The sequence below is a fragment of the Danio rerio genome, chromosome 20 (assembly GCF_052040795.2).
Source record: "Danio rerio strain M-AB ecotype USA chromosome 20, GRCz13ab, whole genome shotgun sequence".
Classification (NCBI taxonomy): domain Eukaryota; kingdom Metazoa; phylum Chordata; class Actinopteri; order Cypriniformes; family Danionidae; genus Danio; species Danio rerio.
The window spans coordinates 1,451,561-1,463,662 of NC_141040.1; the positions used below are offsets into that span (position 1 = coordinate 1,451,561).

At 42.3% G+C, this 12,102-nt stretch overlaps 1 protein-coding gene across 2 annotated transcripts; it reads left to right on the forward strand.

Annotated features, from left to right (window-relative positions):
- Positions 1 to 2,445: 2,445 nt before the first annotated feature.
- Positions 2,446 to 9,987, forward strand: leg1.2 (liver-enriched gene 1, tandem duplicate 2). Of its 2 annotated transcripts, none has more exons than XR_015517542.1 (6): positions 2,446 to 2,772; positions 4,623 to 4,715; positions 5,629 to 6,880; positions 7,224 to 7,872; positions 8,240 to 8,478; positions 9,718 to 9,987. XR_015517542.1 is itself a non-coding variant. In NM_213203.1 (6 exon segments), coding segments are annotated over 6 exon segments (1,086 nt in total). In that variant the 5' UTR covers positions 2,465 to 2,477; the 3' UTR covers positions 9,870 to 9,987.
- Positions 9,988 to 12,102: the final 2,115 nt, after the last annotated feature.

The window sequence follows — 12,102 nt, forward strand, 5'->3', positions numbered from 1 at the left end:
TACAAGTTACAGCAGCTCCTCGACTTTTTGGTATAGTCCGGCTAGCTTTTTGGCACCGAACCCCACACTATCTTCATACGCGCTCCCTAATGTCAGCCTAATGTGGAAAACGATCAATTTGGCCCAAATGATGGACAAATGTGGGCCACAATTGGAAAAAAAGTGGCTCACATGTGTAAGTGCAAATGTGGCCCAGTTATCTGAAGACATATGTGGGCCACTTTTGGCGAATATCCGGAAAAGTAAGGGGTCATAAAAGGGGTGATAACTATAGGGGTCAAATCATAGCTCTTTGACATGGCAGATATGGGTAGCAGGCCAGGATTGGCTAATCAGGAGGACTGGGAGAATTCCTGGTGGGCCGGTCCATTTTTTGGCCGTGAGGGCGGGTGTTCTTAGCTGCAGCTCTGCTCTTTTTATTTATTGTCTCGCAGCCCTGTGAGCAAAATGCAGCCTTGCGGATAACACTGCAATATTTATTTTTTCCTCCAAACATAATAGTGCCATTGTGGTCCAGTGGTCAGCACTGTGCGATATGACGCTGCCGACCTGTGTTCAAACCTCACCTGAGTAATTATTATTTTTTTTGTAATTTTTATTGTAAAGACATATAATACAGTTAGGGTTGTGGAACATTTGAAGTTCTAAAGCAGCTGTTTTCTTGAAAAAGACGTGATCGTGTCATAAGAAACTGAATTGGAAATGACCTTATTTTAATATAGTCAGTCGTGAACTGAGGGGGGCCGGTCTAAGGCTTGAAACTTCAGGGCTGAAAAGGAGTCCCACTCCGGCCCTGATGGGTAGTAATAAACACTGCAAAACAATTTGTTGTACATTTACAGAATAAAACCGGCAGCTGGGTTGTCAGCCGCATACTGTGTTTTTACAGTCCACTCATGTAGTTTACATACACAGTGTAAAATGTATTTTAACATTTTACAATGTGTTTTTACAGCTTAAACCTTTAATATACATTTATTTGGGCCGCTGTAACTTGTAAGAACTTTGTTTGAAAAGTGAATTCGTTACAGCAAACCAGCCAAAACAACCCAAAACAATAAAATGTCAGGGGATGCTAATGTTGTTTTAAGTGAGGCACAACCTGTAGTGTGATGATATAATTCATGATTGTAAAACAGTGTTTAATCCATTACTAAAAGTACCGTAATATCATACTTGCGCATGCCACAGAATTATGAAGGTTTATGAGCTAAAAACTCTATAATTCAACGTCTGCTCACAGAGACATCAATAATCAGCGTATGAACCTCAACAACGGTGACAATTAACAACATGAACAAAACTCACTGACATCACAAACAGGAGACTAAAAGTGTCAAAATCAACAGCGTCAACATAAACAGCAGAATCAACAGCGGATAATCAAAACTGGTGCATCAGTAAGCTATAGAATGTAGTCATACTGCAATGCATGCTGGGATTTTTGTACTCTGCCACACCCAGCATGCATTGCAGCATGAATATTTTAAGTGTTACCATTGTTGAGGTGCAAGGTCTGATTGTTGAGGTCTGAATGTGTCTTTACCATAACTGAACAGTCTTTTCTTTTTTTCAATTCATTCTCTTAACTGGAACATGAACTGGAGTGGACCACCCTAGAGCCATCATTCCATTCAGTATGTGGCCCGGATGTAAGTATAGGCCAGATCTGGGCCAGAATAGGGTCAGTTCTGGTTCATTTGGTTGAATTCTGGCTGATATGTGATATTGCTTTGGCTTATTTGTGGCCCAGATCTGGCAAACACAAGCGGACCGCCCTCGAGCCATCATTCCATTCAGTTTGTGGGCCGGATCTGGGTCAGAATAAAAGCCAACTGTGGCCCAGAATAGGGTCAGTTCTGGTTCATTTGGTTGAATTCTGGCTGATATGTGATATTGCTTTGGATTAATTGTGGCCCAGATCTGGCAAACAGAAGTAGACCGCCTTAGAGCCACCATTCCATTCAGTATGTGGTCCAGATGTAAGTGGCTGGGGTGGGCCGGATCGGGGCCAGAATAAAAGCAAACTGTGGCCCAGAATAGGGTCAGTTCTGGTTCATTTGGTTGAATTCTGGCTGATATGTGATGTTGCTGTGGTTTAATTATGGCTCAGATCTGGCAAACAGGAGCGGAAGTGCCAAGTGCCATCATTCCATGCGGTATGTGAGCCGGATGTGAGGCACATGAACTTTGCTAGCTGGGATTGATGAAGACTCATAACCAAATCGGTTGTTTTTTCTTTTCTCCCGTGATTCGTTTAATGAGTTATTGAGTGTGACCTTCTTTGGTATTTGCCATTTGTCGATATTTGGCGTGGAAACGAGACTAAAGCATGTTTTTGTGCAGTGGGTGTGTTTTTCTCCACCCACACTGGTTTGGTTTTGTCTCCATGTGGGATCAAAGTCCATGTGCTGCCCGTTTATTAAAGCTCCTCTCTGCTGGACTCAGTGTTTCAGCAGTCCTGCTAGATGTCTGAGATGGGTTTCCTGCGATCAGTGGCCGCTGTGCTCTTGTTGGCTGTGTTTAGCCACGCAGCAGTAGTGACTGAGAATGGACTGCCGATTCAATGGAGAAAAGCTCCCAGTGATCTCTCCCACCTGCCCATATCGAACACGGGGGTCCAGGTAAACCCGTGGGTCTACTCCCAGAGGATGACCATGTTGAAAATGGTGATCAACGCTACTAATGCCTACATGAGCTCCATGGGCCCCGGGGAGCAGGAGAATCCACTCTGGAGTCTTCCTCTGCAGCTCGGCTGGAAACTCAAATCAGGTGCCCTTTATTTTGCACTGTAGGAAACAACACCCTAGCTAATTGGCTGTGATTTCAATGCCTGGTTAACAGGAAGTTTCATTAATATATAGTTAAATTCTGAATTATTCTGCCCCCATTTATTTTCCCCCCAATTTCTGTTTACCAGCACATATCTAAACATACTTTTAATAACTCATCTCTAATAACTGATTTATTTAGTCTTTGACATGATGACAGTAAATAATAAATAACTAGATATTTTTTAAAGATGTTTTGGATTCTTGTTGTGGTCATTATTATCAAGCCACCATTTTGATATTCTACATAACCTTATAATTATTCTTCCGTCTTCTGAGACTAATTTTAAAGTGTATCTCCTCCTAAGCCTTTCTAGCTACATACTTCAAACTTTTGTCCAACCTTCAAACTGGTCTGACTCAGGTTGCTATGTCTTTTCTAACTGATCTGACTTTCTGTTTGCAGAAAAATGATGCAGACAGTTCCCAAAAGTCCCATTGACTTAACATTGGGTGAATCTTTGTGGATCAGACTGTCATACAGTCTAGAGTCTTGCCTCATTCAACTCAGTCTAGCCAGCAGCCAATCATTGATGACCTTTAAACTTACTAGCCAGTCCCTAGCAACCAATTTCAGCACCCTAGTAACTGAGACTGTGACTAGCTGTTCTAACACATACCAATAGTTTTAACATCCTACTGACATGCTAATTTTGCTAGAAACATACTAGCAACATGCTATTGACATGCTACTCATGCTAGCACATGAAACAAGCTGATTCATGCTAGAATCATGCTAATAACATGCTCATTCATGTTGAAATCATGCTAACATGATGCTAATTTATGTTAGAAACCCCTACTGAAAAAACAGCTTAAACCAGCCTAGGCTGGTTTTAGCTGGTCGACCAGGCTGGTTTTAGAGGGGTTTTGGCCATTTCCAGGCTCATTTCCAGCCATTTCCAGCCTGACCAGCTAAGACCAGGTTGGAAATGGCTGGAAACCAGCCTTGAAATGGCCATAACCTCTCTAAAACCAGGCTGGCCGACAAGCTAAAACCAGCCAACCAGCCTAGGCTGGTTTAAGCTGGATTTTTCAGCAGGGACATGCTAATAACACGATAATTCATGCTAGAAACATGCTAACAACATGCTAATTAATGCTAAAATCATGCTCACCATCTACAGCGGGTGCATAGCATGTCAGGAGATGCACAAATTAGTTTTTTTGTCATTATTGTGAATTTTTACATCAAACAAGCATGTTTTAATATATTTATAACCAAGCTTGTGTTTTAGTGTCACCCTTTAAAAGAAAAAACGCTAAAATAAAAAATATCCTGTACAGCAGTCCCACAATATTCTGTCACTCAATCACACTGGAATACCCTGTCAGAAAATCTAGTGGCTAGGAATGAGATTCTACAGTGTCTGCTTTAATGTTAATGTTGTTTTTTGGTGTTTACATAGATGAATATTGCCACAGTGTAAATGTACAGTACAGTTACGATCTTATTGCCACATTAGATCATCACGATAACATGATATTGTTGCCTTCATTGATTTTCTGAAGATAAACACCAACAAAAATAACACAACTGGAATAACTACAGCAGTCGCTATCATTTGATCTCATATGAAGCAAGAGATTGCGATGACGTGATGATTAGTGCAGGTGCAAATAAATGAACTTAAACACTGTACACACAATGAGCATAGACATATACAGTGCAAGAATTTAACAATGAAGCGAATTGTGAAGAAAATTGAGTCAAGTTGATAATGTTAGCTCAATAAAAGTGTAAGTGGCTGCTGTGCTTGTTGTCTGAGTGCGTGCGTGTTGATCCCGCAGGCCGGCTGGCGGACCCGACCCCGGACAGCAGCAGCACATGTGGATCTGAAGCTTCAGATCCGGTCTGCATCTCTCCTCTAAGCTTTTTTGGATGTAAGTATGCTGTAGTCTTTACTTGCACTGCTAGATGTGTACAGTATATGTATGATTCTAAAATTGGTTTCAATTTGCATCTTCTAGATACACCTATTATTTTTCGAAAGTTTAAATGTTATTGAACAATTTTGAATTATATCAAGTTATCTCTGAAATCTAATGTTTGTATGTGTATTTAGGGACCCCTTGTTTTGATGTTGATTTGAAGGAGTAGGGGTGTCCTGATTCTCTTTAACTTGAAGGCATAGAGCTAAAGGGAAGGGCGAGATAGCCCTTGAATTCAACATTATGAAGCTGCAGGCCCGCAGACCTAACTACATGCTCAGACCAGCACTTCCAGACCTATCGCTAGAGTTAGCATCGGGGTTAGGGTCACGTGTCCAGTGTTGCTACTTGACCAGGTCCACTATGTTGTGGGCATTGTACCGCACACTAAAGTAATGCCCATACTACTGTGAAACTTTAGGGTAGGGCAAGGTGTAGGCGATTGTCCTTTACATAGTTGACCTGGTTCAGTGCGTCATCAAGCTGTGGGGTCTATCTCTGCAGTTGCGTCTCCGGCCCTGCCACTTCACCCAATCCAACAGCATGTGGCACCGCCTGAGAAAAAAAGTAGAATAAAAAACAGGTAGAATAGGGATTGGGTCTTAGTCTTGAAAACATTACCGTAAAGACTCACACTAGTAATAATCAAATGTTCCCAATCACATTTATGGATTTTGCATTAATTTACAATAATAATGACCTCAGTTTCCTGTAAATTATACTTTATGTGTACCTTATATCATTCCAGTTTAAAGAAAATGAATGGAACACCTGAAATATTCTTGCTGTTCTGGAATGGGTCATATAATTAAAGATTCTGTACATCTTCTGAATCCTATTATCATCATTTTGTTGGTGTGTGCAGGTGTAAACTACTACCTGTCTGTGCTGCCATTCCTGGCGGCAGTGGAGACTGGTGTGGTTAGCAGCGGAGGGCATCAGGTGCTTATTCAGGTCCCAGCAGAAGTGGCTCAGGATTACTGCTCCAGCTTCAGAGACTGCTACACCAAACACCCCGACACCATTGCCAAATGGCACCTCTTTTTTCAGGTGCCGTTTTTATCTCTGAATGCACACTAACCTTTAGATTTGATCCGTTTGGAAGACTCTTATTGAAATTAATGTGGCTCATGCACACACATGCTTGATTTTGATTGGCTGATGGTCATTCTGAAGTGTTTGGTTATTGTCAGATAAATGCACAGCTAAAGTAGTGCCGACAGGTTTTGAGCACGTTACAGCTCCGTAAAACTACGCTAAATGATTTGAGTTATTGCACAACTACAAGTCAACCATCACATCAAAACACAACAGAAAGATTTGGATGAGATGTGGAAGAAACTAGTGTTGCACACAGGAGCAGCTTGAGTTTGACAAAAACCTGACAAATAAAGTCTCAAATGCTACATCTCAACAGCGGATTTAAAAGCGGGAGTCAAAGCTCAGGGTAACACTCCTGCGGGAGTCAGAGCTGCAGGGGCAAGTATCCTGCAGGAGTCTGGGAAAGGGAGGAGGCAGTGAAGACACCTGCAAGAGATGGGACGAGGGTATAACTCCTGTGGGAGTCAAAGCTTGGGGTAACACTCCTGCAGGAGTCATAGATGGGCAAGTTAAGTTTTTTTAGGAGCTAGGAAAAGAGAGAAGCTGGTGGGGAAGGGGTGAGAATGTTAAGGAGTTGAGCTTGCGCTGGAGAAGAAGAGGAAATGCAGAGTTGTGCATTAGCTGAGGCAGGAGTAGAGGAGTCAGACTCAATGCTGGAGGGAAGAGGAAGAGGCGTAGTCATGCTCATGCTGGAAAGAAAAGGGAGAAGAGAGTGGCGGAGTCAAGCTCATGCTGGAATCGCAAGCGGGTTGAAATTCCGGGAGTTTTCCAGGAGACAGAACAAAACAGGAGATGGGTCTGAAATATGGGAGACTCCTGGGAAAAAAAGTGTTGGCAGGTATGGACAGGGGGACTGATGGAAGAGCTTGAAAGGGGGGCTGGTGGCCAGGGAAAGGAGGTGGAATAAGGCTGGGTGGGGAAGTGGTGAGACCTGGGATTGTCCAGGTGAACGTCCTGTTGTTGGGTGATGTTGAGTAGGTGGTTCGGGTTTCCTGGAGGTGGAGTCTTGCGGGAGTGTGTCTGGGGCCTCGGCTCCTTTTAGCTCTTTGTTTTTGTTTTATCCAAATGCTGGCTGGGTGAGAATAGGCAGGGAGGTATGGATCGTGTCGAGAGCTGGTTTTCTGTGGAATTCTTTTTAATGGTGACGTGGGTGAAAAGTGTTAAAAGCCCATGGTGATCTTAGAGTACTATTTTAGAAATTCCAGTTTGTTAAGGGTGTGTGGGGCGTTAATTCCAAGGTCTGAGATTTGCCTGCATAGTTCAGCTGAAGTTTAGGATGAAGCAGGAGATTTGTTTTGGGGTCTTAAGGTGGAGGGTGAATGATATCAATATTGATCTGGAAGAGGATGAGTGGATGAGTCGGTGGCCTCTTGCAGGGGCGTTGGGCTTCGTTTTGGAATCTTGGAGGGGCTCATTGCATTAAGCTGTGGCTGGTGTCTTGGGGAAAACAGGGCTCTCTAGAAAGTCATGGCCGGACTTGGTGTTGTTGCTGCTTTTGTTCAATTTCTTTTGAAGTCGTTGGATGAGTATTTGCTTGATCAGTGATTTGCTTCTTCAAGATAAAGATGGCTAAGATAAGGAAATCTGGGTGTTTATGTTTGGATTTATCTGATTAGTATATCATGTGATCACTAATGTAGGACCAGCAGTGGTCAATCATAATCATGTGATCTTCTCTAAATTAGTTTATAAATAAACTTAGTGTTCAACAGAAGAAAGAACTCATGAAAGTGTAGAACCAATTGAATGAGGAAATTGGACGAACAGTGCCCTCTCAACATCTGCTTTGTTCATATCATAAACTGGCAACTTCTGATACATAAGCCTGTTGGATGTTGTGCCAGATGAAGCACGTTTAATCGGTCAGCACTTGGGTGTGTGTGCAGTCTCTGCGGCAGGTCAGCCAGTCCAAGGAAAGTGATTTTAACAAGAAGGACAGCATTCTGGGCCTGATGTGGGCTGCCGAGGAGGAGTCTATACAAACCGCCTCTGGGGCTTGCACTGAAAGGTCAGAATACATCACACGCAGGACCCCATTCAGGGGTTTGAGGGCCTCAGTCATCCCAGCCATGGTGCACAACAGCTCTAATGTGCAGCCTTTGTTTTTCTATTTCTTTAACCTTTTTTGTTGCTTGTTGCTAATGTGTTAATTAACAAGCATGTACTAATAAGTGATAAGGTGATAACTTTTTATGTCAAAATCCACTTAAATTTGTAAAAAATAAAAAGTTAACTAAGTTCCTTCATGTGTGGAACCCAGTATGTTTTTGTGTGTGTACTGTTGTTGTAAAGAGCTCCCTTCTCCCTCCATTCCCCGACAGTAAACCAGTGCTGATATAGTTTTAGAAAGGCTCATTTTTCATCTTCTTCTTCAGGCAAAAGCTGTACTCATCTCCTGAGGTGAGCTTTCAGCAGAGCAGCGTGAACTTGGGAGCGTTTATATCGGCGGCTCATTACCACGCAAGCATTGAGCGCTCTGGGAAGTTCATGTCTCATCTGCCCAGCCGAGTCCTGCAGGAGGCCGACAGTCCACCCAACATCGCAGATCTGAGCATTGAAGAGAACCACGCACTCTACATGCTCAGCTGGATGAACAGCATCAACCAGCTGCTGGGTCAGTAAAACAAGATTTACACTCTTTACACTCTCAAACACACTCTTTACACTGCACTCTCAAATGCACTTTTTACACTGCACTACAATCTTCACACTGCACTGCACCCTCAAATACACTCTATACACTGCACTGCACCCTTAAATACACTGGACTGCAATCTCAAATATACTGCACCCTCAAATACACTCTTTAAACTGCACTGCACTACACTACACTCTAAAAAACACTCTATACACTGCACTACTCTCAAATACACTCTTTTTACACAGCACTACACTCGTTACACTGCACTGCAACCTTAAATACACCACACTGCAATCTCAAATATACTGCACTGCACCCTCAAATACACTCTTTAAATTGCACTGCACTACACTCTAAATACACTCTTTACACTGCACTTAGCTGTCACATACACTCTTTACACTGCACTACACTCTAATACACTCTTTGTACTGCACTGCACCCTCAAACTTACTTTGCAATGCACTACACCTCCAAACACACTATTTACACTACACTGCATTCTCAAATACACTCTTTCAACTTCACTACATTCTCAAACAAACTTCCTACACTGCACTGCACTCTCAAACACACCCTTTACACTGCACTACACCCTCAAAAAACACTCTAAGTGAACTTTTTGTAAACTAGTTGGGGCTCCTGAACACCTTTGAGCTGCCATTGGTCTGTGAAAGTTACACAATCAGTGAGCATGTCTTGGAGCTCCGCCTTCTTTGAGGTGCTTTGCATCCATACAGTTCAGAGTCAGACCAGAGAACAAATCAACACAACAACATTAAGTTTGCATTATGAATAAACTGGATGGTTGAGTAGCAGAGCTGGCACAGATATATCCGCACCTGTACTATCACTCTCCGAGAGATTTTTAAGACTACAAGCATGATAAGCACAACTGTTTGGTGCCACATCTGATAAAGGTCTGAACATTGTTCATTCAGTGTTTGTCTGCAGCAAATATACAACAATGTGGTGAGCCACAATGGTGTTTCTCGCTGGAGAAGGTTGTTTGCCAGATGTTTATGAAATAAACTCTCAGCACATTATATATACTTGTGTCCTGATGTCACAAAAACATGCACATGCACACAAACCTCACACACACACACACACACTGACTCTCTCTTTCTCACACACACAGGGAGTAGTATCTGTCAGTAGTGCATGTGTCTGTTTGTGATTTGATCTGTTGGTCTGCTGGTGTGTCTCCAGGCGGCTCTCTGGTGGATTTGTGGCGTAAGGCCATGTGTTCGGCTCAGGCTCGAGAAAAAGGTCAGGCTTTTCTTGACGACCTCATTCTGGACCCAAAGTTCCCCGGGTCCAGCCTTTGGTCCATCATATGTGTGATGTCCACCAGCTGCTGACCTGCTGACACTCTCACCGTGGTAAAGTGCAAAACACACACCGATCATCATGCTCGCTGATATCTGACCATCACCACTGCTGTCAACATGCAGGACAAAATAAAACAACATGCAAACACGCCTCCTTTCTGTCTCATTTATATAAAGGGGATATATTACACTAGTGCATTTTAGTTTAAAAACGCATAAGTTTTGCAACGGTTACGCCATCCGTCCACACTACACCAGAGTTTTCAAGTGCCAAAAACTGAGGGTTTTGGTAACGCTGGAGAGGCCGTTTTCATTCTGCAACGCTGCTGCTCCGTCTCAGTGTGGATGAGGGAAAACGGAGACATCTGAAAATGGAGGCGGGGCTGCTGAGATTCACTACCTGATTGGAGCTTTTGTGTCATTGCGTATCCTTCCCTTATTGGTCAAGCCCCTATCACATGACTATAAGACATGTCTTAACGCTACCGGAAGACAGTGGACCAGCCTTCACTGTAAACAACAACATGGGCACAGAAATGGGAGCGTTGTTTGCACTATTGTCTGTTTTAGGCGCCATTGTGCAGTTATTCATTTGTTACGTTTAGTAACGTCTCGACCTCGTCGTCTGTCCACAAAAACACCTCTCTTGCTTTCTTTGCCATCGCGTTTAATGTTCGACCGGCGTTTGTTGACTAACAATAATCAAATGCCGAGCGAGACACATGCTTCCTGTTTATACTAGAACGCGCATGCCCAGAGTCCGCGAATGGTCACGTGATATACATTTTGGTGGCGTAAACGATATGTTCAAAAACGTCATTTTAAAACTAAAACACACTGGTGTAAACGGGGCCTAAGTGTCCCCAGAGTGTTTGTGTGAAGTTTCAGCTCAAAAAACACCAATAATGTTTTATGACTCTCTGAAACTGACCCTTTAAGGCTTTGACACTAAAGGTTAATGCACACTGAATTGGAAAATTTTATTATTAAATTTTGCACGTTAAAAAATAAATTTGACCTGACGTTGTGTAAATTGTATTGACACACTGCCTCCAAAACTTTCATCCGTCACTAAAAAATTCAAACCGGGTTCGTTTTTTCCGCTTCTCGTATCCAAAAAATTGCTTTGAGAGGTGTTTTGACAGTTCAGAGCCACCGTACAAGCGAAAAGCTAAATACAGAATGCCGTCATTTGAGCTACAGATAACTTCATGACAAACACAGTACATAAAATAAGTGTAAGTGTAAGCGTCACTGTTGCCAACTATTTTCAACGAAAAGGCGCTAAGCTCTGCCTGAAAAGTCGCTAAATTACGTCATATGTCAATTTGCATATTACTGACGTCATCGTGTTCTACCGTTTCTGTTTGTTCAACAGCCTATGGTCAATAAAGGGGTAGTTAAATTTGCACTATGCTGTACATTTGCATGTCAATTTAACAAAATTGATTGCTGTTTGAATCCAGTATAGGAGAATTACAGAGGAACTTTTATTATGTAATCACTATATAATCACTGTATAATCTGCCACTATTAAAATACACTGTTAAAACATATAGAAATACAGTCAAGTGATGCAGAGCAAAACACACAGAAGTAAACAGCGGTGAAGTAAGACCATTCAGACAGCATATGTAACACGTATTGATGTATTGACCATGACAAAAACAACTTAAAAACAACTTTGCTCAACCTGCAATGCAATAGCATGCACAGGGAGAATCATTTAAAACGTGTTGAATTATGACCTTTAAGATATGCAAAAACTGAAAAACATACAGCCATCAATATAAAGGCTAGAATCCTGTTGGAGCCTGGAAATAACGTGATGCTCATGCTACACCACTGTTTCATGATGACTATGGGAAAACCTGTATATAAACTGTGGGTTTTTGAACATTTGTAGGAGAGAGATCGATCGACCAACTCTGCTGTAACAATAAACTGCTTCAACTTGACAACTTCGAAGACCTCAGCCTCTTTTTTGAAACTTAGAAGATGTTTGTCGAGATCCAGCGCAACTTTCCACAACACCAGTATGTCAGTACAGATGTGTAGTGAATTTGCAGTAATCTCTCAAATAAACTCAGACAAGTTCCGAAACTCTCACTTAAAATATCTTGTTATTGTGAACAAGAAAAGAGTAAACGGTCAAATTAAATTGTTAAAATTAAGGAGAAGCTGATCGGTTTGACTGTACAAGGGAAATACCTCACACTGCCGGTGCTAAATCATTTGCCGTCAGTACGCAGAGTAAGTTAAG